At 55.4% G+C, this 24,005-nt stretch overlaps 1 protein-coding gene across 1 annotated transcript; it reads right to left on the reverse strand.

The window, feature by feature from the left end:
* Window positions 1-3: 3 nt before the first annotated feature.
* Window positions 4-23,183, reverse strand: LOC138815553 (matrix-remodeling-associated protein 5-like). The gene is made up of 9 exons (XM_070004985.1): window positions 22,824-23,183; window positions 20,975-21,022; window positions 13,292-14,141; window positions 12,620-12,749; window positions 10,927-11,314; window positions 5,679-10,379; window positions 1,910-3,230; window positions 198-341; window positions 4-136 (listed from the first exon to the last, which is right to left on the reverse strand). Exons 3-9 carry the CDS (start codon window positions 13,477-13,479, stop codon window positions 4-6), a joined length of 7,005 nt encoding a protein of 2,334 aa, XP_069861086.1. The 5' UTR covers window positions 13,480-14,141; window positions 20,975-21,022; window positions 22,824-23,183.
* Window positions 23,184-24,005: the final 822 nt, after the last annotated feature.

Genomic DNA, 24,005 nt, shown 5'->3' on the forward strand with positions numbered 1-24,005 from the left:
GGTCTAACCCAGGCCCCAGGTCCCAGATCCCCACACTCCCATCAGGCCTCGCGACCCGAACATCCGGGTCTCCCAGGACACCGGATGGGACATGGAGGCGGTGGTGGGCAGTGCAGTCCTCCCTGGGGTCGGCGTCCTGGGTCACGGGGGTCACGGGGGTCACGGGAAGCCGGGGTTGCAGATAGGAGGCGCCTGACCCAGCCGCCAACTCCACGCGCAGCCGTGCATGCGCGTTGCCTGCCGCGTTGCGCGCCACGCACACATACTCCCCCGCGTCGCGTGACGTCACCGGACGCACGGAGAGCGTGCCGTTGGGAAAGGCGCGGACCCGGATGTCAGAGCTGGGGAGGGGAGAGGGAGAGAGGGCAGGAAGGAAGGAAGGAGGGAAGGGTGAAGGAAGGATTGGAGGAAAGGAAGGAGAGAATTTAGGGAAGGAAGGAGGGAAGGAAGGATTGGAGGGAAGGATTGGAAGGAAAGATTGGAGGGTAGGAAGGATGGAAGGATGGAAGGATCGGAGGGAAGGAAGGAAGGATTGGACGGAAGGAAGGAAGGATTGGACGGAAGGAAAGATGGAAGGATTGGAGGGAAGTAAGGAAGGATTGGAGGGAAGGATGGAAGGATTGGAGGGAAGGAAGGAAGGATTGGAGGGAAGGAAGAAAGGAAGGAAGGATTGGAGGGAAGGAAGGATGGAAGGATTGGAGGGAAGGAAGGAAGGATTGGAGGGAAGGAAGTATAGAAGGATTGGAGGGAAGGAAGGAAGGAATGTAGGGAAGGAAGGATGGAAGGAAGGAAGGATTGGAGGGAAGGAAGGAAGGATTGGAGGGAAGGAAGGAAGGATTGGAGGGAAGGAAGGAAGGATTGGAGGGAAGGAAGGAAGGATCGGAGGGAAGGAAGGAAGAAGGGAAGGAGGGAAGGAAGGAAGAAGGAAAGGAAGAAAGGAGGGAGGGAAGGAGGGAAGGAAGGAGGGAAGGAGGGAAGGAAGGAGGGAAGAAAGTAATAGGAGGAAAGACCATAAGGAAGGGAAGACAAATTTGAAGCCAATGTTAGTTATTCGCACATGTGACATATGCATCCAATACTCATCTTGTATCGATCCCTGATCGATCATCTATGATCGATCACTAGGGTTCTACCTTGCGATCTGACAAGCCAGGACCTATCAATTACCTATTCACTGCTAATGGATCTACCATCCCCACCTCATCTCTATCAATATTTAATCGATAATCGATTTGTTATCTATGGTCTACTGTGTCTATGTCATCTGTCTAATCCATCCTCTATCAATTAACTATCTATCAAGGGGTATCATCTTTATCCCAACTATGGGTGGATAGATGGATGGGTGGATGGATGAGTGGATGGATAGGTGGGTGGATGGATGGGTGGATGGATGGGTGGATGGATGGGTAGATGGATGGGTGGATGGATGGGTAGATGGATGGATGGATGGGTGGATGGATGGGCGGGTGGATGGATGAGTGGATGGATAGGTGGGTGGATGGATGGGTGGATGGATGGGTGGATGGATGGGTAGATGGATGGGTGGATGGATGGGTAGATGGATGGGTGGATGGATGAGTAGATGGATGGATGGGTGGATGGATGGGTGGGTGGATGGGTGGGTGGATGGATGAGTGGATGGATGGGTGGATGGATGGATGGGTGGATAGATGGGTAGATGGATGGGTGGATGGATGGGTAGATGGATGGATGGATGGATGGGTGGGTGGATGGATGGATAGAAGGTTGGATGGGTGGATGGATGAATGGGTAGATGGATGAATGGATGGATGGGTGGATGGATTGATGGGTGGATGGATGGGTGGATGGATGAGTGGATGGATGGATGTGTGGATGGGTAGATGCACGGGTGGATGGATGGATGCCCCCCACTTCCCACACTCACCTGCTCCCAGCATCCACCAGTCGCCCATCTGGCAGCCTCCAGAACACGCGTGGGGCGGGGTCCCCACGCGCATGGCAGTGCAGCGTGAGGTCAGCGCCGTGGGGCACGCGCGTGGCGAGCGGGCCTCGGGGTCGGACGCTGGGAGGGAGACGCGCGTGCGCGGGCGTGACTTCGACGTGCACAGTGCGTTTCGCGATGCTCAGCGTGTTGACAGCCACGCACTCGTACTCACCAGCATGGCGCGGGGCCTGCAGGCGGCGCAGCACCAGCGTGCCATTGGGGAGGACGTAGATGTCGCTGAGTCGAGGGTGCGTGTGCACATGCACGGGTCTCACGTGGGTCCCGTCAGGCAGACGCCAGTGTAGGGCCGCAGGGGGCCAGGCCTGGGCTGTGCAGGGCAGGTGCAGGGTGAGGCCCGCGTGGGCCGACACCAACTCCGTGGGTGCCTCACGCAGCACGGGGGGAGCGGGGGAGGCGTGCAAGACATTTCCACGTGTGTCAAAGCCACGCATGCGCGCTTCATGTGTATCAGGTGAGTGTGGAAGGGATGTGATCGTGTCCCTTTCACGAGTGATATTTCCACGTGTGACCATTGTGTGAGTGTCAGATTCATGCGTGACATTTACACGCGTGTCAGATCCATGCATGTGCGGTCCAAGAGTATCAGGGCCATGCAGAAGGGACCTGATCGCATCCATTCCATGCGTGACATTTTCATGCGTGACATTTTCACGCGTGTCAGGTCTATGAATAATGGACCTGATCGTGTCCATTCCACGCCTGTCATATCCAAGCGTGACATTTGCACGCGTGTCTGATCCACGCATGTGCATTCTAAGAGTGTGAGGTCCACGCAGAAGGGGTCTGATCGTGTCCCTTTCACGCGTGACATTTCCACGTGTGACCATCATCTGAGAGTCAGATCCACGCGTGACATTTCCACTGGGGTTAGGCCTATGAATAACGGACATGATCGTGTCCCTTTCATGCGTGACATTTACACGTGTGACATTTACACGTGTGACATTTACACGCATGTCAGATGCAGTTATGGGCGTTTTACGCGTGTCCAGTGAGTGTGGAAGGGATCTGATCGTGTCCATGTCACATGTGACATTTTCACACGTGATCATCAAGTCAGTGGCAGGCCTACGCGTGTCCAGTTTGCTCCTGTGAGGTCCACGCCTGTCCTTTCCACGCATGACCATCGTGTGAGTTTCAGATCCATGTGTGACATTTCCACGCGTGTCCATCGTGCCAGCGTCAGATCCACTCGTGTCCGTCCCATGCGTGTCGGGCGCCGCTGGGGTCAGCTCCACGCCTGGGGATGGACAGACGGACGGAGGGAGGGACAGAGGGACAGGGCGTTGGATAAGGGCCCCTGTGCTGGTCGGAGACAGTGCTCTGTCCCTCTGTCTGTCTGTCCGTCCGGCTGTCCATCTCTCTGTCTGTCTGTCTATCCATCTGTCTGTCAGTCTGTCTATGTCTGTCTGTCCCTCTGTCTGTCTGTCTCTGTCAGTCTGTCTGTTCGTCTGTCTACTTGTCCGTCCGTCTGTCCATCTGTCCGTCCGTTTCTCTGTCCATCTGTCCGTCCGTTTCTCTGTCCATCTGTCCCTCTGTCTCTCTGTCCCTCTGTTTGTCCATCTGTCTGTCCCTCTGTCTCTGTCTGTCCATCTGTCTATCCATCCATCAGTCCATCCGTCTATCTGTCCATGTGTCTGTGTCGCTCCGTCCACCAATGTATCTGTCTGTCCATTCATCTGTCCATCCATCTATCTACTGTCTGTCTACCTACCTGTGTATCCTTCCTTCCGTCCATCTCTCTCTCTCTCTCTATCTCACTCTCTGTCTATGGCTCTGTTTGTCTATCTGTCCATTACTCTGTCTGTCTATCTATGATTCTGTCTATTTGTCCACTGGTCCATCCATCTAGCTATCTGTCAATCTGTCTGTCCACCTGTCTCTCTATTTATCTGTCTGCCTGTCTGTCTGGTGTCTGTCTACCTATCTGTCTATACATCCATCAGTCCGTCCGTCTGTCTACCCACCCACCTGTCCATGTTATCTCTTTCAATCCATCCATCCATCCACTCGTCTATCCATCCATCTGTCCATCTGTCTCTCTGACTGTGTATGCCTCTGTCTATCTGTCCATTGGTCCATCTATCCATCTGTTCATCTGTCCATCTGTTCATCTCTCTGTCCATTCTTCTGTCTATCTGTCTCTATGGCTCTGTCTATCTGTCCATTGGTCTGTCTGTCTATCTATCTATCTATCTATCTATCTGTCTGTCTGTCTGTCTGTCTGTCTGTCTGTTTGTCTGTCTGTCTGTCTGTCTACCTATCCATCCATCCAACCATGTATGTTTCTATCTGTCTGTCTGTCTATCCATCCATCTGTCCATGTATCTCTCTGTCTGTCTGTCTCTCTATGGCTCTGTCTGTCCATCCTTCCATTGGTCGGTCTGTCCGTCTGTCTCTTTCTATCTGTCCATGTCTCTGGTGTCTGTCTGTCCATGGCTCTGTCTATCCGTCCATCAGTCTATCTGTCTGTTTATCCGTCCATCAGTCCATGTATCTCTCTGTCTGTCTCTCTATGGCTCTGTCTATCTGTCCATTGGTTTATCTGTCTGTCTGTCTGTCTACCTATCTATCTGTCCATCTGTCCTTCTATCTATCTACTATCTGTCTACCTGTCTATCCGTCCTTCTGTCCGTCCATCTGTCCACCTGTCTCTGTATCCATCCGTCTGTCTGGTGTCTGTCTACCTATCTGTCTATACATCCATCAGTCTGTCTGTCTGTCTACCCATCCATCTGTCCATCTATCTCTTTGTCTATGGCTCTGTCTGTCTATCTGTCCATTGGTCTGTCTATCTATCCATCCAGCTTTCTGTCTGTCTACCTATCTATCCATCCATCCAACCATGTATGTTTCCATGTCTGTCTGTCTCTCCATCCATCTGTCCATGTATCTCTCTGTCTATCTGTCTATAGCTCTGTCTATCTATCAGTCTATCTGTCTATCTATCTGTCCATCTGTCTGTCTACTGTCTGTCTACCTGTCTATCCGACCTTCTGTCCATCTGTCTGTCTGTCTCTCTATGGCTCTGTCTATCCGTCCATTCATCCGTCTATCCACCTATCTGTCTGTCTGTCTGTCTATCCATCCGTCCCTCTATCTGTCTGCTCTATGTCTGTCTGCCTGTCTGTCCGTGCGTGTGTGTTTGTCTCCCCAGTCATCCTGTGCCCCACACGGCCAGGAACACAGACAACAGACAGACAGAGTAAAGGACTTCGCCCCATGACCTCTGACCTGTCCATGCCCTCTGCCCTCCCAGTGACCCCTGACCTCCCTGTGACCTCTCCATGACCTCTGACTACTCTGTGACCTCTGACCTCCTGTGACTCCTGGCTTGCCCATGACCTCTGACCTCCCAGTGACCCTCCCGAGACCTCCCCGTGACCTCTCCATGACCCCTGAGTTCCCCATGACCTTTGACCTCCCATCCACTTCTCACCTGCCCATGGCCTCTCACCTCCCCGTGACCTCTTCATGACCTCTGACCTCTCTGCAACCGCTGACCCGACTGTGACCCCTGACTTCCCTGTGACCTCTGACCCCCCCATGACCCCTAACCTCCCCGTGACCTCTGACTGTCTTGTATCCTCCCTGTGACCGCTAACCTCCACCTCCCATCTGGCTCCCCTCAGTCCCCCGCCCCCACGCCAAGAGCCTGCAGGAAACAGATGGGTAAACTGAGGCTCACCCGTGTCCAGCTCGTTCCAGGTGCCACGAGGCGGGGTCACAGCGGGCGGGGCCGGGGGTCGCAGGTCAAAGGTCCCGGGGTCACTGTCAGGGGAAGCCGCAGGACGGGAAGGGAGGGCATCCGGGCCACGGCCCTGCAGGGTTGTAACCACGGGGTCACGGGGGTTCGCCGTGGGGCCCAGCCAGGTGCGGTGGGCTTTGTGCTGTCGTTCCCGCCTGCGGCCGCCGCCAGGCCTCCTGGGGGCCGGAAGTAAGGAGGCCGGAAGTGAGGAGGACAGAAGTGAGGAGGACGGGAGTGCAGAGGTCGGAGCAGCGGATGCTCTAGGGGTGGAGGCCGGAAGTGGGGATGTCAGTGTCAAAACCAGAAGTGGAGAGGTCCGTGGGGAGACCAGAAGTGTGGAAGTCGGAAGTGGGGATCTCCGAGTGGTAACCGGAAGTCGGGTGGTCCGACTGGAGACCGGAAGTGGGGAGGTCCGTGGGGAAACCGGAGGTGTGGAAGCCGGAAGTGGGGATCTCCGAGTGGTAACCGGAAGTGGGGTGGTCCGACTGGAGACCGGAAGTGGGGAGGTCCATGGGGAAACCGGAGGTGTGGAAGCCGGAAGTGGGGATCTCTCAGTCGAAAAATGAAGTGGGTAGGCCAAAGTAGTGGAGGCCGGAAGTGGGGATTTCCGAGTGGAAACCGGAAGTGGGGAAACAGGAAGTGGGGTGGTCCGAATGGAGATCGGAAGTGGGGATCTCCGCGTGGAGAACGGAAGTGTAGATTTGCGAGTGGAGCCCAGAAGTGGGGATGTTCGAGACAAAACCGGAAGTGTGGAAGCCGGAAGTGGGGTGGTCCGAGAGGAGACCGGAAGTAGGAATTTTCGAGTGGAAACTGGAAGTGTGGAAGCAGGAAGTGCAGGGGTCCGAGTGGAGACTGGAAGTGGGGAGGTCCGTGGGGAAAGCGGAAGTGGGTAGGCGGAAGTAGTGAAGACAGGAAGTGGTGATGTTCGAGTGGAAACCGGCAGTGTGGAGACCAGAAGTGGGGTGGTCTGAGTGGAGACCGGAAGTGGTGAGGTCCGAGTAGAGACTGGAAGTGGGTCGACAGAAGACACAGAGACCGGAAGTGGGGATATTTGCGTCGAAACCGGAAGTGTGGAAACCGGAAGTGTGGACGCCGGAAGCGGGGAGGTCTCCATGGAGACCGGAAGCAGGGTGGGCGGGGCCCGGAAGTCGCCCCTGCCGCGGCCGCGCACGCGTGCCAGGATGCGCGCCCAGTGCTCGGGCCGGATGTGCTCGGCAGCCACTGGTGGGCGCAGGCGGCGCGGTAAGGCGGGCTGGAACCCGCGGCCGGCGGGGGCGGCGCGTGGGGCGGGAGGGGGAGGCGGAGGCGGCGGACGCCGCTGCCGCCCACGCCCAGGGGCGCCCGCAAGACGCCGACGCCACAGCCGTGCTTCCCCGGTGCCCGGGCCCGAGCTTGGCGCGTCAACAACGACGTCAGCGCCGCGCGACGCCCCCGCGGCCGCTTCCGCAGCGGCGCCCACCATCTTGGAATCCGCCATTTTTGAATCCGCCATCTTGGCCTCCACCATCTTGGAATCCGCCATCTTAATTCCCTCCATCTTGAATTCCTCCATCTGGGATTCCGCCATGTTGGTTCCCTCCATCTTTGATTCCACCACCTTGTTTTCGGCCATCTTTATTCCTTCCATCTTGTTTTCTGCCATCTTGATTCCTTCCATCTTGGATTCCGCCATGTTGCTTTCCACGATCTTGTTTCCCTCCATTTTGGATTTCGCCATCTTGGCGTCCACCATCTTGGAATCTGCCATGTTGGTGTCGGCCATGTTGGATTCGGCCATCTTGGTTCCCTCCATCTTGGATTCCTCCATCTTGTTTCTCTCCATGTTTGATTCCGCCATCTTGGTGTCCACCATCTTGTTTTTGGCCATCTTGGAATCCGCCATGTTGGCGTCGGGCATGTTAGATTCTGTCATGTTTTCGGTCATCTTGCTCCCCTCCATTTTGGATTCCGCCATCTTGGTGTCCACCATCTTGGAATCCGCCATCTTAATTCCCTCCATCTTGTTTTCCGCCATCTTGTTGCCTTTCATCTTTGATTCCGCCATCTTGTTTTTGGCCATCTTGCTTTCCGTCATCTTGGATTCTTCCATCTTTGATTCCGCCATCTTGTCCCCCGCCGCCCCGCCCACGCTGACGTCCGCATCCCAGCGCGCCATCCCCAGCGCGTTGGCGGCCACGCACACATAGCGTCCACTGTGCTGCGGACCCAGCGCAGGCAGCGTCAGTGTCCCGTCCGCCCCGACCCCGACGCCGTCCGTCCCCAGCTCCGTCCCCGCCCAGGCCCAGCGCCCGCCGGGCAGCAGCCAGCCCACGCGCGCCGCCGGCTCCGCCTCTGCCCGGCAGCCCAGCTGCAGCGCGGCGCCCACAGGCAGTGCCAGAGCCGTGGCCGCTGGCGCCCGCGACGCCACCACGAACACGCGCTGCGCCCGGCCTGCCATGGCGGCCTCAAAGCCACCGTAGGCCACAGGGCCCGGGGCTGCAGATGGGGCGTAGGCCGCGGGGGCTGTGGCTTCAGAGGCATCAAAGGCTGCGGGGCCTGTGGCTTCAGAGGTGTCAAAGGCTGCATGGCCTGTGGCTTCAGACACGGTGTAGGCTGCGGGGCCTATGGCTTTCTCCTCTGTGTAGGCCTCAGATCCTATGGCTTTTTCCTCAGTGAAGGCCTCGAATTCTATGGCTTCATTTGCACCATAGGCCTCGGATTCTATGGCTTCATTCACAGCATAAGCCTCGGACTCTATGGCTTTTTCTTCACCATAGGTCTGAGATTTTGTGGCTTTTTCCTCAGTGTAGGCCTCGGATCTCATGGCTTCATCTGAGCCATAGGCACTGGATCCTTTGGCTTTCTCCTCAGTGTAGGCCTCAGATCCTATGGCTTCATTCATGTCATAGGCCTCAGATTTGATGGCTTTCTCCTCAGCATAGGCCTGGGATCCTGTGGCTTTCTCCTCAGGGTAGGCCTCGGATCTTGTGGCTTTTTCCTCAGCGTAGGCCTCAGATCTCGTGGCTTTCTCCTCAGCGTAGGCCTTGGATCCTATGGCTTCATTCACACCATAGGCCTCAGATTCCATGGCTTCCTCCTCCACGTAGGCCCCGGACCCCGTGGCTCCGTCCCCGCCGTAGGCCACGTGCCGTGCCTCGGTTTCCCCGCGGCGCCCCACTCGGGCCTCGCAGCGGTACCATCCAGCATCAGCCTGGCGCACCCCGCGGATCTCCAGCGTTGTCCCCCCGTCATGGCCGCCGTCCTCATCGCCCCGCAGGACGGAGCCGTCGGGCCGCATCCAGGCCACGCGTGGCGTTTCCGAGCCCTGCGCCGCACAGTGCAGCCGCAGAGTCTGCCCCGGGGTCACCACGTGCACATCATCGGGGTCATCACGGGGGTCAAGGGTCACCCAGGGCGCGTCCTCCGGGTCCTCGGGGCCACGCACGCACGCCGTCCACGTCAGATGTATGTGTGGCCCGCGCAGCCCGGCCCAGCGCAGCGTCAGCTCGGGCTGCAGAAGCCAGGCAGGCCGCGCCCACAGCCGGGCCACCACGCCCGGAAGTGACATCGGCGACGATGACGACGCACCAGGGCCGCGAACCAGGCGGTAGGCCTTGCCCACATCCGGGTCATGGACATCCGGGAAACTGGCCTCAGGGTGGGCGTGGCCTCCATCCTGGTCATACCCGGGGCCTACATCCGGGTCTCTGTCCTCAGAGTGGGCGGGGCCCTCATCCGGGTCATTGACATCAGGGTATCTGTCCTGAGGGTGGGCGGGGCCTATGTCCTGATCATATTCATGGCCTACATCCGGGTGTCTGTCCTGCTGGCGGGAGGGCCCTACATCCGGGTCTCGGGCTTGATACATATAGCCTACATCCAGGTATTTGTCCTGCAGATGGGTGTGGCCTACAACCGGGTCTCTGTCCTGAGCGTGGGCAGGGCCTACATCAGGGTCTCTGGCTCCCTGGTGGACGTGGCCTATATCAGGGTTCCTGGTTCGATGGTGGGCCTGGCCTAAATCTGAGTCTGTGGCCTGATACATATGGTCCACATCCGGGTCTCCACCCTGACGGTGGGCGTGGCCTACATCCGGGTGCCTGTCCTGATACAGCTCATCCCCATCAGGGTCTCCGCCCGAGGGTTGGGCGTGGCCTTCCCCGGATCCATCTCCCAGGTCCCCATCCAGGTGGGCATGGCGCGGCGCCTCCGGGTCCCAGCGCAGCATCAGCGCGACGTCATCAGTGTCATCACCTCCCAGCAGGCGGCGGGCATGTGCGAGGTGGGCAGGGTCGGCATAGCAGACGAGGGCGGCACTGAGCATCAGGCGCACGTGCGCAGGGGTGTCGGGGGCGAGGCCGGGCCGCACGTCGAGGTCGCGCACGACGGGCGCGCGCCGCAGGCGGCAGGCAAGGTGGGCGGTGCGGCCACGGGCGTCTGTCAGCCTCAGCCGCACCTCGCCCACATCCTCCCCGTCCTCCACTTCCTCTTCCTCTGCCTCCACTTCCGCTTCTGGCGGCTCCTCGCCATCCGCCGGGTCAGTGAGGATGCGCGGCGACCGACAGCGCATGCGTGGTGGCAGGCGACGCAGGTCCAGGCCGCGGCGGTCAGTGGGGCTGGCGCAGGCCGCGCACGCCTGTTCCTTCCCACAGCGCAGCATGCCTGCAGGCGGGGATGGGAGAGGGGCGGGGCTGACATGGGACACGCCCCCCTGGGGAGCCTCGGCCACGCTCCCGCCGCGCCTGACTGGCTGGAGCTCAGCCACGCCCTTCCTGGGGGTTCTCAGCCACGCCCCCGCCATGCCTGACTGGCTGGAGATTGGCCACACCCCCTGCCGAGCCTCAGCCACACCCCTGCCCTGCCTGACTGGCTGGAGCTCAGCCATGCCCCCGTGTCACCTCAGCCACGTCCTCATCTCACCTGACTGGCTGGACCTCGGCCACGCCCCCTGCAGCTCCTCACTAATGCCCAGCCACGCCCAGCCACACTGCTGCCGTTTTTTACTGGCTGGAGCTCGGCCACGCCCCCCTGGGCACCTCAGCCACGCCTCTGCCCCACGTGACTCGGGGAGCTCGGCTACTCACTTACGCCCAGCCACGACCCCGTCCTTTTTCACTGGCTGTATCTTGGTCACGCTCCCTCTCTGCATCGCCTCAGCCCCGCCCCGCCCTCTCATTGGCCTGCGCTTGACCACGCCCCCTCTGCTCACCTCGGCCCCGCCCCTGCAGGCCCTCCATCCAGCGCGCGCGGCAGCCGCAGGCCCAGGGGTTACCCTGCAGATGCAGCGCGCGCAGCGCGGGTGCGCGGGCCAGGGTGCCGGCAGGCAGCGCTGCCAGGCGGTTCCCAGCCAGGTGCAGCACGCCCAGCGTGCACGCCGGGACCCCGCGCACACGCAGCGTGGCCAGCCCCTCGGGCGCCAGCGCCGCCAGCCGGTTCCCATCCAGACGCAGCAGCCGCAATGATGCCAGTCCCAGCAGTGCCCATGGGTGCACCGACTCCAGCCGGTTGTGGTCCAGGTACAGCCGGGACAGGCGCCGCAGGCCCCGCAGGGAGCCCGTGTGCAGTGCCCGAAGCTGGTTGTAGCTCAGCTTCAGCACCTGCGTGGGTCAAAGGGGACATTTCTGGGATCCGATGGGCCACTTCGGGGTCACTTCCGCCCCACTTCCGGTCTCTTTCACCCCCTTCCGGTCTCACTTCTGCCCTATTTCCGTACCACTTCCTGTCACACTTCTGCTCCACATCCGGCTTCTGCCGAATTCTGCCTCTACTTCCTCCCACTTCCGAGTACATTTCCTCACTTCTTCCATTCCCACTTCTGCCCCAGTCTCACTTCCTCCCTACTTCCGACTTACTTCCGCCCCAGTTCCGGGTCACTTCCTCCCCACTTCCGGCTGGCTTCCGCCTCTACTTCCTCCAAGTTACGGCCCTACTTCCTGTCACTTCTGGATCCATATCCTCACCACTTCTGCCCCACTTCTGGCTCACTTCCGCCTCACTTCAGCCCCGACTTCCTCCCACTTCTTATCCATTTCCTTCCTTATTTCTGCCCCACTTCCGATCCTACCCATGGTCCTATTTCCACTTTCTTCCCCTCTTCCGGCTATATATCATTCCCCACTTCTGGGTCACTTCCGCCCCCACTTCCTCCCCACTTCCTTCCCTATTTTCACTCCACTTCCGGATCCATATCCTCACCACTTCCGCCCCACTTCCGCCTTACTTCCGCCCCTACTTCGTCCTGCTTCCTCCCCACTTCCTTCCCTATTTCCACCCCACTTCTCACTTCCGGAACCCTATCCTAACCACTTCCGCCCCACTTCCACCCCTAGTTCCTCCCACTTCCTCCCCACTTCCGGCTTATTTTCGTCCCTACTTCCTCACACTTCCTCCCTACTTCCCGATTTCCACCCCACTTCCGGCCCTACTTCCACTTCCAGATCCATATCCTCACTACTTCCGACCCACTTCTGCTCCACTTCCTTCCCTATTTCCACTCAACATCCGGCTACACTTCCGGCCCTACTTCTTCCCAGGTCCTTATCCATTTCCGTCTCACTTCTGCCCCACTTCCGCCTCCCTTCTGCCTCGACTTCCTTCCATGTCTGTCTCTACTTCCTCCATTGATTCCCTACTTCCTCCCCACTTCCTTTGCTATTTGATCCCCATTTCTGCCTGTCTTCCTCCGCATTTCCCCCCTCCTTCCTTCCTACTCTTTTCCCACTTCCTTCTTCCTCCAACTTCCTTCCCACTTCCAGCCCTACTTCCTCCCACTTCCGTATCTATTTCCTCAAACTTCCACCCCACTTCCTCCCCTACTTTGTCCCACTTCACTGCGTATTTCTGCCCCACTTCCTGCCAAACTTCCTTCCACTTCCTTCCAATTCCGCCCGCTCCCTGCGCACCTGCAGTGCACCCAGGTCGCTCAGGGCGCCCTCGGTGATGTCCGCGATCTCGTTTCCGTGCAGCAGCAGCAGCTGAAGTCTCGCGAGACCGGAGAAGGAAGCGTGCGTCAGGACCCGGATGTGGTTGAACCTAATTCAACAGATGAGAGGACAGGAAGAGGAAATCAGGAAACCAGCCTGAAAACCAGCGCTGGGAGGGCAGGACTTTTGTTTCCGGGTCAGGGTCAAGAATAATGAATCATTACTCATCATCATCTTCCTTCCTTCCTTCTTTCCTTCCTTTCCTCCCTCGCTTCCTTCCTTCCTTCCCTCCCTCCTTCCTTCCTTCCCTCCCTCCTTCCCTCCTTCCTTCCTTCCTTCTTTCCTTCCCTCCTTCCCTCCTTCCTTCCTTCCTTCCTTCCTTCTCTCCCTCCTTCCTTCCTTCCATCCTTCCCTCCTTCCCTCCCTCCCTCCTTCCTTCCCTCCCTCCTTCCTTCCCTCCTTCCTTCTTTCCTTCCCTCCTTCCTTCCTTCCTTCTATCCTCCCTTCCTTCCCTCCATCTTCCTTCCTTCCCTCCTTCTCTCCTTCCTTCTTTCCCTCCTTCCCTCCTTCTTTCCTTCCTTCCTTCCTTCCTTCCTTCCTTCCTTCCTTCCTCTTCCTTCCCTTCCTTCCCCCCTCCCCCCCAGGCCTCACCCCAGGTTCACGCGCTCTATCTTGGGGTCCAGCACGTGGGGCACGGCCCTGAGGCTGCGGAAGGTGCAGTGGAGCTCGGTGGGGACGTAGCAGGCGCAGGTCCTGGGGCAGCGGGTGGCAGGGGCTGGGTGGGGGCCACACAGGAGCAGCAGCAGCAGCAGCGAGGCCCAGGGGCGGGGGCCCCCCATCCTGGGGCTGGGATGGAGGGGGGGAGGCTGGGGATGGAGGCCCAGGGGTGGAGGCCCAGGGAAATGGAGGCTGGAAGTTGGAGGCCCAAGGAAGGAGGCCTAGGGATTAGAGGCCAGGGTGGAGACTGGGGATGGAGGTCCAACAGGGTGGAGGATAGGGGTGGAGGCTGAGGAAGGAGACTGGAAGTTGGAGGCCCAGGGGATGGAGGCCCAGGGATGGAGGCCTAAGGAAAGTGGAGGTCCAGGGATGGGGGCCTCAGGGTTAGAGGCCAGGTATGGAGACTGGGGATGGAGGTCCAGGAAGGTGGAGGCCAGAGGTAGAGGCTGAGGATGGAGACTGTAAGTTGGAGGCCAGAGAAGGAGGCCCAGAGGTATTGGAGGCTGGGGATGGAGGCCCAGGGATGGAGGCCTAATGGGGTGGAGGCTGGGGATTGAGACTGGAAGTTGGAGGCCCAGGGAAGGAGGCCCAGGAGGGTGGAGGCTAGGGATGGAGGCCCTGTGGATAGAGGAAAGTAGGCCAAATGGGGTGGAGGCTGGGGATGGAGGCCAGGAGTGGAGGCTGGAGATGGAGGTCCAAGGGGGTGGAGGCCCAAGGATGGAGGCCAGGGATGGAGGCTGGAAGTTGGAGGCCCGGGGATGGAGGTTCAAGGATGTGAGGTGACCTGTGGGGGTCAGGGAGACAACGGGGAGGAAGAGGAAGGAGAATGGGAAGAGGAAGGAGATGTATCAGAAGAACAGGAAGAGGAAGAAGGACATGGACACGAGGAAGAGGAAGGGGAACAGGAAGAGGAGATGGAAGAGGAAGAGGAGATGAAAGAGGAGATGGAAGAGGAAGAGGAGATGGAAAAGGAGACAGAAGAGGAGATGGAAGAGGAAAAGGAGATGGAAGAGGAAGAGGAGATGGAAGAGGAGACAGAAGAGGAGATAGAAGAGGAGACAGAAGAGGAGACGGGAGAGGAAGAGGAGACGGAAGAGGAGACGGAAGAGGAGATGGAAGAGGAGACAGGAGAGGAAGAGGAGATGGAAGAGGAGACGGAAGAGATGGAAGAGGAGATGGAAGAGGAGATGGGAGAGGAAGAGGAGATGGAAGAGGAGAAGGAAGAGGAGAAGGAAGAGGAGATGGAAGAGGAGATGGAAGAGGAAGAGGAGATGGAAGAGGAAGAGGAGATGGAAGAGGAAGAGGAGATGGAAGAGGAGACCGGAGAGGAGATAGAAGAGGAGATGGAAGAGGAAGAGGACATGGAAGAGGACACAGAAGAGGAGATGGAAGAGGAAAAGGAGATGGAAGAGGAGATGGAAGAGGAGACGGTAGAGGAGATGGAAGAGAAGATGGAAGAGGAGATGGAAGAGGAGACAGAAGAGGAAGAGGAGACAGAAGAGGAGATGGAAGAGGAAGAGGAGACGGAAGGGCAGATGGAAGAGGAGACGGAAGAGGAGACGGAAGAGGAGATGGAAGAGGAAGAGGAGACAGAAGGGGAGACGGAAGAGGAAGAGGAGATGGAAGAGGAGACGGAAGAGGAAGAGGAGAGGAAGAGGAGATGGAAGAGGAAGAGGAGATCGAAGAGGAGATGGAAGAGGAAGAGGAGAGGAAGAGGAGATGGAAGAGGAAGAGGAGAGGAAGAGGAGATGGAAGAGGAGAGGAAGAGGAGATGGAAGAGGAAGAGGAGATGGAAGAGGAGATGGAAGAGGAGACGGAAGAGGAGACGGAAGAGGAGACGGAAGAGGAGACGGAAGAGGAAGAGGAGATGGAAGAGAAAGAGGAGACAGAAGAGAAGATGGAAGAGGAGACGGAAGAGGAAGAGAAGAGGGAAGAGGAGACGGAAGAGGAGATGGAAGAGGAGATGGAAGAGGAGACGGAAGAGGAGATGGAAGAGGAAGAGGAAATGGAAGAAGAAGAGGAGATGGAAGAGAAGATGGAAGAGGAAGAGGAGACAGAAGAGGAAGAAGGAAAACACCAACAGGAATATGATCAGGAAATCGAGAGACACAAGGAAAAAGAGACCGGGAAGACCTGCTCTGTCTGTCTGTCTCTGTCCATCTGTCTCTCCATGTCTATCTCTCTGTCTTTGTCTGTGTCTGTCTCCCTGTCTGTCTGTCTCTGTGTTGACATCTGTCTGTCTGTCTCTTATCTGTCTGTCTGTCTGCCTTTCTGTCTCTGTCTGTTATCTGTCCATTGGTCTCATGTCTGTCTGTCTGGTCTGTCACTCCCTGTCTGCCTCTGTGTCTGTCTGTCTGTGTCTGTCTCTTATGTCTGTCTCCCTCTGTCTGTCTCTTATCTCTGTCTGTCTGTATCTGTCTGTCTGTGTCCCTGTCTGTCTGTGTCTCTGTCTGTCTCTTATCTCTGTCTGTCTGTGTTGACATCTGCCTGTCTCTGTCCATCTACCTCTGTCAGTCTCTCCCTGTCTCTGTGTCTCTGTCTGTCTGTCTGTCTCTGTCTGTGTCTCTCTGTCTCTCTCTGTTATCTGTCCATTGGTCTCATGTCTCTCTGTCTGTCTGTTCTGTCTTTCCCTGTCTATCTCTGTGTCTCCATCTGTCTGTACATCTCCGTCTGTCTGTCTGGGTTTCTCTATCTCTGTCTCTTGTCTGTCCATCGATCTTGTCTGTCTGTCTGTTCCATCACTGTCTGTGTTGACATCTGTCTGTCTCCACATCTCTGTTTGTCTCTGTCTTTTGTCTCTGTCTGTCTGTGTTGACGTCTGTCTGTCTGTTATCTCTGTCTCTCCCTGTGTCTGTCTACCAGTCTCATGTCTGTCTGTCTCTGTCCATCTGTCTCTTGTCTCTGTCTCTGTCCGACTCTCTTCCTGTCCGTCTGTGTGTGTACATCTGTCTGTCTGGATCTCTTCTGTCTCAGTCTGTCTCTGTGTGTCTTTTGTTTCTGTCTGTCCGTCTGTCTCTGTCTATCTGTCTTGGTGTCTCTTCTGTCTCAGTCTGTCTGTCCCCGTCTGTCTCTTGTCTCTGTCTGTCTGTCTCTCTGTGCCTGTGTCTATCTCTGTTGGTCTGTTCTGTCTGTCTGTCTGTCTTCCTGTCTCTGTCCATCTGTCTGTGTCTCTTCCTGTCTGTCTCTGTCTCTGTCTGTCTGTCTCTCCGTGTCTGTCCATCTCCCTTCCTGCCTGTCTCTGTGTCTGTCTGTCTGTCCATCTGTCTCCTCTGTCTGCCCATCTGTCTGTCTGTGCCTGCGTCTGTCTGTCTGAGTCTGTTTCTTCTCTGTCTCTGTGTCTACATGTCTGTCTCTTCTGTCTGTCTGTCTGTCCCTGTCTCTGTCTGTCTGTCCCTGTGTCCGTCTGTCTCTTCCTGTCACTGTCTCTACATCTGTCTGTGTCCTCTGTCTGTCTGTCTTTGTCTTCCTGGCTCCATCTGTCTGTCTCGTCTGTCTCTCTCCATCTGTCACTTGTCTTTGTCTGTGTCTGTCTGTCTGTCTCTTGTCTTTGTCTGTCTCTGTGCATCTGTCTCTCCCTGTCTGTCTCTGTGTGTACATCTGTCTGTCTGTCCCTGTCTGTCTCTTCTGTCTCTTCTCTTTGTCTGTCTGTCTCTCTGTGTCTGTCTGTGCCAGTTTCTCTCACATCCATCTCTGTCTGTCTGTCTGTCTGTCTGTCTGTTCTGTCTCTGTCTGTCTGTGCCTGTGTCCGTCCGTCTCTTCCTGTCTCTGTGTCTATGTCTGTCTATCTGTCCTGGCTGAGTTTGTCTGTCTGTGACTGTGCCTGTCTGTCTCTTTGTCTCTTCTGTCTCTGTCCATCTGTCTCTTGTCTCTATGTCTGTCTGTCTATGCCTGTGTCTGTCTCTATCCGTTTCTCTTCCTGTGTGTCTCTGTGTGTACATCTGTCTGTCTGTCTGTCTGGGTCTCTTCTGTCTCAGTCTGTGTCTGTCTGTCTGTCTCTGTGTCTACATCTGTGTCCTCTGTCTGACTGTCTGTCTGTCTGTCTGTCTGTTTCTGTCTTCCTGGCTCGTCTGTCTGTCTCTTCTGCCTCTCTCCATCTGTCACTTGTGTCTGTCTGTCTCTGTCTCATGTCTGTCTCTGTGTTGACGTGTCTGTCTGTCTGTCTGTATCTGACTCTTCTCTCTGTCGGTCTGTCTGCCCCTGCGTCTATCTGTTCTGTGTCTGTCCATCTGTCTCTCTGTCTCTGTGTCTGCCTGTGTCTGTCTGTCTCCCTGTCTGTCTGTCTCTTATCTCTGTCTGTTTCTGTTCTGTCTCTGTCTCTTGTGTCTGTCTGTCTATTCTGTCTCTGTCTCTTCCTGTCTGTCTCAGTCTGTCTGTCTGTCCGTCTACCTCTGTCGGTCTCTCCCTGTCTCCATCTGTCTGTCTGTCTGTTCTGTCTGTCCATCTATCTCTCCCTGTCTGTGTCTGTGTCTCCGTCTGGCTCTGTCTCTCATCTCTGTGTCTGTCTCTTGTCTGTCCATCAGTCTCATGTCTGTCAGTCTGTGTCTGTTCCCTCTGTCCGTCTGTCTCTGTGTCTCCATCTGTCTGTCTGTCTCATGTCTTTGTCTCTGTGTATATGTCTGTCTGTCTGTGTCTCTTCTGTCTCTTGTCTGTCCATTGGCTCTCATGCCTCTGTCTCTCTGTGTCTGTCTGTCTCTTCTCAGTCTGTCTTTCTGTGCCTGTGTCGGTTTCTTCTGTCTCAGTCTGTCTGTCTGTCCCCGTCTGTCTTCCTGTCTGTGTCTGTTTGTCTCTTTTCTCTTCTGTCTGTACTTGTCTGTCTTTTGTCTCTCTCTGTCTGTGTGACTCTTGTCTCTGTCCATCTGTCACTTGTCTCTATCTGTGTCTGTTTGTCCATCTGTCTCCTCTGTGTCTGCCCATCTGTCTGTCTGTGCCTGCGTCTGTCTGTTTCTTCTCTATCTCTGTGTCTACATGTCTGTCTCTGACTGTCTGTCTCTTCTTGTCTGTCTCTGTGTCTACATCTGTGTCCTCTGTCTGTCTGTCTGTCTGTCTGTCTGAGTCTGTTTCTTCTCTCTGTGTCTGCATGTCTGTCTCTGTCTGTCTGTCTCTTCCTGTCTGTCTCTGTGTCTACATCTGTCTGTGTTCTCTGTCTGTCTGTCTGTCTCATCTGTCTCTCTCCATCTGTCACTTGTCTCTCTCTGTCTGTCCGTTTCTCTGTGCCTGTGTCTGTCTGTTCTCTTTGTCTGTCTGTCTCGGTGCATCTGTCTCTCCCTGTATGTCTCTTTGTGTACATCTGTTTGTCTGTCTGTCTGTCTTTTGTCTCTTCTCTTTGTCTGTCTCTCTGTCTGTCTGTACCTGTGTCTGTCTGTCTCTTCCTGTCTCTGTGTCTGTCTGTCTATCTGTCCTGGCTCAGTTTGTCTGTCTGTGCCTGTCTGTCTCTTCTGATTCTGTCTAACTGTCTCCGTCTGTCTGTCAGTCATGTCTGTGTCTCTGGCTCATGTCTGTCTGTGTCTCTCTGTCTGTGTCTCTTCTGTCTCTGTCCATCTGTCTGTCTCTGTGTCTCTGTGTGTGTGTGTTCTGTGTGTCTCCGTCTGTCTGTACATCTTCGTCTGTCTGTGTGTCTCTCTCTGTCTCATGTCTGTGTCTGTCTTTCCGTCTCTGTAACTACATCTGTCTGTCTCTTCTGTTGTCTGTCTGTCTGTTCTATCTCTATCTCTTCCTGTATGTCTCTGTATTCATATGTCTGTCTCTTGTGTCTTTCTGTCCGTCTGTGCCTGTTTCTGTCACATCCGCCTCTGTCTGTCTGTCTGTTCTGTCTGTGTCTGTCTTCCTGTCTCTGTCCATCTGTCTTTTCTCTGTCTCTGTCTCTCTGTCTCTGTCTGTGTCTGTCTGTCTCTATCCATCTGTCTCTCCCTATCTGTCTGTCTGTCTGTCCGTCTATCTCTGTTGGTCTCCCCCTGTCTCCATGTCTCCCTCTGTCTGTCTCTGTCTGTCTGCCTCTCTGTCTCTGTCTGTTATTTGTCCATTGGTCTCTCTGTCTGTCTGTCTCTGTCTTCTTGGTTCTGTCTCTTCTGTCTCTCTCCATCTGTCACTTGTCTCTGTCTCTGTCTGTCTGTCTGTCTCTGTCTCATGTCTGTCTGTATGTTGATGTCTGTCTGTCTGTCTCAGTCTGTGTCTGACTCTTCTGTCAGTCAGTCTGCCCCTGTGTCTATCTGTTCTGTGTCTGTCCATCTGTCTCTCTCTGTCTGTCTCTGAGTCTGTCTCTTATCTCTGTCTGTCTGTCTGTCTGTCTGTCTGTCTGTCTGTCTGTCTGTGTCTGTTCTGTCTCTTGTGTCTGTCTGTCCTGTCTCTGTCTCTTCCTGTCAGTCTCTGTGTTCACATCTGTGTCTCAGTCTGTCTGTCTGTCTACCTCTGTCGGTCTCTCCCTGTCTCCATCTGTCTGTCTGTCAGTCTGTTCTGTCTCTGTCTGTTTGTCTCTGTCTGTGTCCGTCTCTGTGTCTGTCTCTTGTCTCTGTCTGTCTCTCTGTGCTTGTGTCTATCTCTGTCTGTTGCTGTCTCTCCATGTCTGTTCATCTCCCTTCCTGTCTCTGTGTCTACAGCTGTCTGTCTGTTTCTTGTCTCTGTCTGTCTGTCTCTTCTACCTCTCTCCATCTGTCACTTCTCTCTGTCTTTTCTGTCTGTCTGTCTCTCTGTGTCTGTCTGTGCCGGTTTCTCTCATGTCCATCTCTGTCTGTTCTGTCTCTGTCTGTGCCTGTGTCTGTCTGTCTCTTCCTGTCTCTGTGTCTCTGTCTATCTGTCCTGGCTCAGTTTGTCTGTCTGTGCCTGTCTGTCTCTTCTGTTTCTGCCATCTGTCTTTCCCTGTCTGTCTGTCTGTGTCTCTGTCTGTCTGTCTGTGTCTCTGTCTGTCTGTGTCTCTGTCTGTGTGTCTCTGTCTGTCTGTCCTGTCTCTGTCTGTCTCTCCCTGTCTGTCTGCAATCTTCGTCTGTCTGTGTGTGTCTCTCTCTGTCTGTGCGTCTCTGTGTCTACATCTGTCTGTGTGTCTCTTCTGTCTGTCTGTTCTGTCTCTGTGTCTTCCTGTCTGTCTGTCTCTCTGTGTCTGTCTGTGCCAGTTTCTCTCACGTCCATCTCTGTCTCTCTGTCTCTGTCTCTGTCTGTGCCTGTGTCCATCTGTCTCTTCCTGTCTCTGTGTCTCTGTCTATCTGTCCTGGCTCAGTTTGACTGTCTGTGCCTGTCTGTCTCTTCTGTCTCTGTCTCTCTCTCAGTCTCTGTGTCTCTGTCTGTCTGTATGTCTGTCTGTGTGTCTGTCTGTCCTGTCTCTGTCTCTCCCTGTCTGTCTGCACATCTTGGTCTGTCTGTCTGTGTCTCTCTCTCTCTCTGTGTCATGTCTGTGTCTGTCTGTGTGTCTACATCTGTCTGTGTGTCTCTTCTGTCTGTCTGTCTGTTTCTGTCATTGTCCATCCCCCCTCCCCCCTCCCCAGGACTAAGTACTAAGTACTCAGCACCCCATTTCCCCCTGGCTTCCTATCACCCATCACCCTCCTCCTCCTCCTCCTCCTCTTCCTCCCACCTCCATCAGCCCCCCCTCCCCGGGATGCGAACCCAGGGCGGGAGCTCCTCACCTACCTTTCCAGGTTGGGGGGTTCACTGGAGATCCGGGTCTCTCGGTTGGTCCTGGGGGGGGTGGGGAGAGGGGGTGGAGGTGGCTTTGAACCACGATCCTCCAGATCTCAGCCTCCTGAGCAACAAGGAAGGCTTGGCGAAGAATATGCCAACGACTGTCACCACCACAGTAACAAGAACAACAATAACAATAACCATTGTGACAATAATAATAACTATAATAACAATAGCAATGACAATAATAACCATGACAACAATAACAACTATAATAACAATAACAATGACAATAATAACAACGATAACAATAATAACCATAATACCCATAATAGTAATAACCATGGCAACAATAATAACTATAATAATAACAATGACAACAACAATAACAATAACAACCATCATGACAACAATAGCAGTAACCATAATAATAACCATCACCATAGTAACAATAACAACAATAACAATCATAACAATAACCCAAACATCATGACAACAATAACAATAATAACCACAATACCCATAATAGTAATAACCATGACAATAATGATGATCATAACCATCATATTAACAATAACAGTAACAATCATGATAGTAAAAACAACAATGTCAATAACAGTAATAATAATAACTATGATGAGAATAATAGTAATAACAATGAGGAGGAAGAAAAGGAGGAGGAGGAGGAAGAAGAGGAGGAAAAGGAGGAGGAAGAGAATGGGTTGGACCAGCCACAGGGGGCGTGGCTTCATGGATGGATGAATGGGTGGATGGATGGGTGGGTGGGTGGATGGATGGATGGGTAGATGGATGGATGGGTGGATGAATGGATGGATGGGTGGATGGATGGGTGGATGGATGGATGGATGGGTGGATGGATGGGTGGAGGGGCAGATGGATGGATGGATGGATGGGTGGTGGATGGATGGATGGGTGGATGGATGGGTGGATGGGTGGATGGGTGGATGGGTGGGTGGGTGGGTAGATGGATGGATGGATGGATGGATGGGTGGATGGGTGGGTGGATGGGTGGGTGGATGGATGGATGGATGGATGGGAGGATGGGTGGATGGATGGATGGGTGGATGGATGGGTAGATGGATGGATGGATGGGGAGGAAGAGGAGGAGGAGGAAGAGGAGGAGGAAGAGAGGAAGAGGAGAAGGAAGAAGAGAATGAGGAGGAGGACAGGAGAAAGAGGAGGAGGAGGAAGAGGAGGACCATGACACCCTGCACCCCTAAGGTGGGTTTTCCATTACCTCTGGGACCTGGGACCCTTGTACCCCAGATTCCTGTGACCTGTGACCCCTGCACCCCCTGAACTCTGCACCCCAGGACCTTTGCTCCCTGGGCTTTTCCCCTCTGAACTTGGGGGAACCTAGGACCCAGGACCCCCGTGACAGATGCCCTCCCTCACCCCCCAGATTGGTGACCTCTGATCCCTGCACCCCTGAACTTCCCATTCCCCCTCTTCCTGACTCCCTCACCCCTGAACTTTGCACCCCAGGACCTTGGCTCCCTGATCTTGCCCATGTCCCAGGTGTCCGCCCTCCCCTGACCTCTGTCTCCCCCCTCCTTGACCTTTGAACTCCTTTGCTGGCTGCACCCCAGGACCTTTGCTCTCTGGGCCTTTGACCCCCTCTTCCCAGGAATCCTTGTGCTTTCCCCCCAATGAACTTTGGGGTCCTGGGAACCCCAGGATTGACCATGTTTCCCCCTGCATCTCCCTGACCCCTAACCTCTCCTCCTTAACCCCCAGAACCCCCAAATCCCTACACCTCCCCCTTTCCCCCCTCCCAGGATCCCCTGTACCCCAAGATCCCCTCACCCCCCTCCACCCCTCGTCCAGGCCCCCTCACCTGGTCTGTCTGTCTGTCTCTCTGTCTCTCTGTCCTGTATCTCCAGACAGCACAGCACAGCTTGCGGGCTCCTCTTTTATCCGCCCAGGCCCAGATGTCCCCACCCCGCCACGCTGCAGCCTGAGCCTCAGCTCCGCCCCACACAGCCTGGGCTGAGGGGGGGTGTCAGTGGGAAAAGGAGGGAGGGGAATCAGGGAAGAAAAAGAGGGGGTGGGGGTCGATGAGAGGGGGATGGGGAGACCATGAATCCCCCCACCAGGCCAGGCGGGGAAGGGGGGGATGCTGGGGAGGGGGAGGGAGAAACGGCCGAAGAGAAAGTTCTGGAAGGAAAGAGAGAGGAGGAGGAGGAGGAGGAGGAGGAGGAGGAGGAGGAGGAGGAAGAGGAGGAGGAGGAGGAGGAGGAGGAGGGGAGAGGAAGGGGAAAAGGCCGGACCTGTGGGCTGGGGGGCACAGAGCTGAGAAAGAGGGGGTGTGGGGGGGCGGGGGAGGAGGGGGGATAGACAGACAGACAGACAGAGAGGAAACGCAGCCAGAAAGACAGAGGAATGGAGTCAGAGACAGACACACAGACAGACACACAGATAGACAGAGAGAGACAGAGAGACAGAGACAGACAGACACACAGACAGGCAGATAAACAGGGACAGACACACAGACAGACAGAGAGGGAAAAATAGACAGACACAGAGAGACAGACAGAGAGATACAGACATACAAATATAGACAGACAGACAGAGACAGACAGACAGAGACAGAGAGAGAGAGAGACAGACAGACAGACAGACACAGAGAGAGATGAACAGACAGACAGACTCAGAGAGACAGAGACAGACAGAGAGAATGACAGATGGACAGAGACAGAGAGACAAAACACAGACAGAAACAGATAAACAGAGAGAGACAGAGACACAGAGAGACACACAGACAGAGATGGAGAGACAGACACAAATACAGAGAAACACAAGAGACAGACAGACACACAGAGAGGCAGATGAACAGGGACAGACACAGACAGAGAGAGAAAAATAGACAGACACAGACAGACAGACAGACAGAGAGATACAGACAAATATAGAGACAGACAGAGACACACAGAGATACAGACAGATAAATATAGAGACAGACAGACAGAGACAGAGAGAGAGACAGACAGACACAGAGACAGAGAGAGAGATGAACAGA

Source organism: Dipodomys merriami, unplaced genomic scaffold (assembly GCF_024711535.1).
Source record: "Dipodomys merriami isolate MVZ:Mamm:240054 unplaced genomic scaffold, mDipMer1.0.p SCAF_65, whole genome shotgun sequence".
NCBI classification, from domain to species: domain Eukaryota; kingdom Metazoa; phylum Chordata; class Mammalia; order Rodentia; family Heteromyidae; genus Dipodomys; species Dipodomys merriami.

Bases quoted from the DNA above. Each gene is read 5' to 3' on its own strand.
- LOC138815553 (XM_070004985.1), bottom strand. From the start codon at position 13,479: ATGGGGGGCCCCCGCCCCTGGGCCTCGCTGCTGCTGCTGCTGCTCCTG. The intron at 11,315-12,619 runs GTGCGCAGGGAG...TGACCCACGCAG, and splicing joins GCGACCTGGGTGCACTGCAG to GTGCTGAAGCTGAGCTACAA. The intron at 342-1,909 runs GTGAGTGTGGGA...TCCCCTCCCCAG, and splicing joins CTGGTGGATGCTGGGAGCAG to CTCTGACATCCGGGTCCGCG.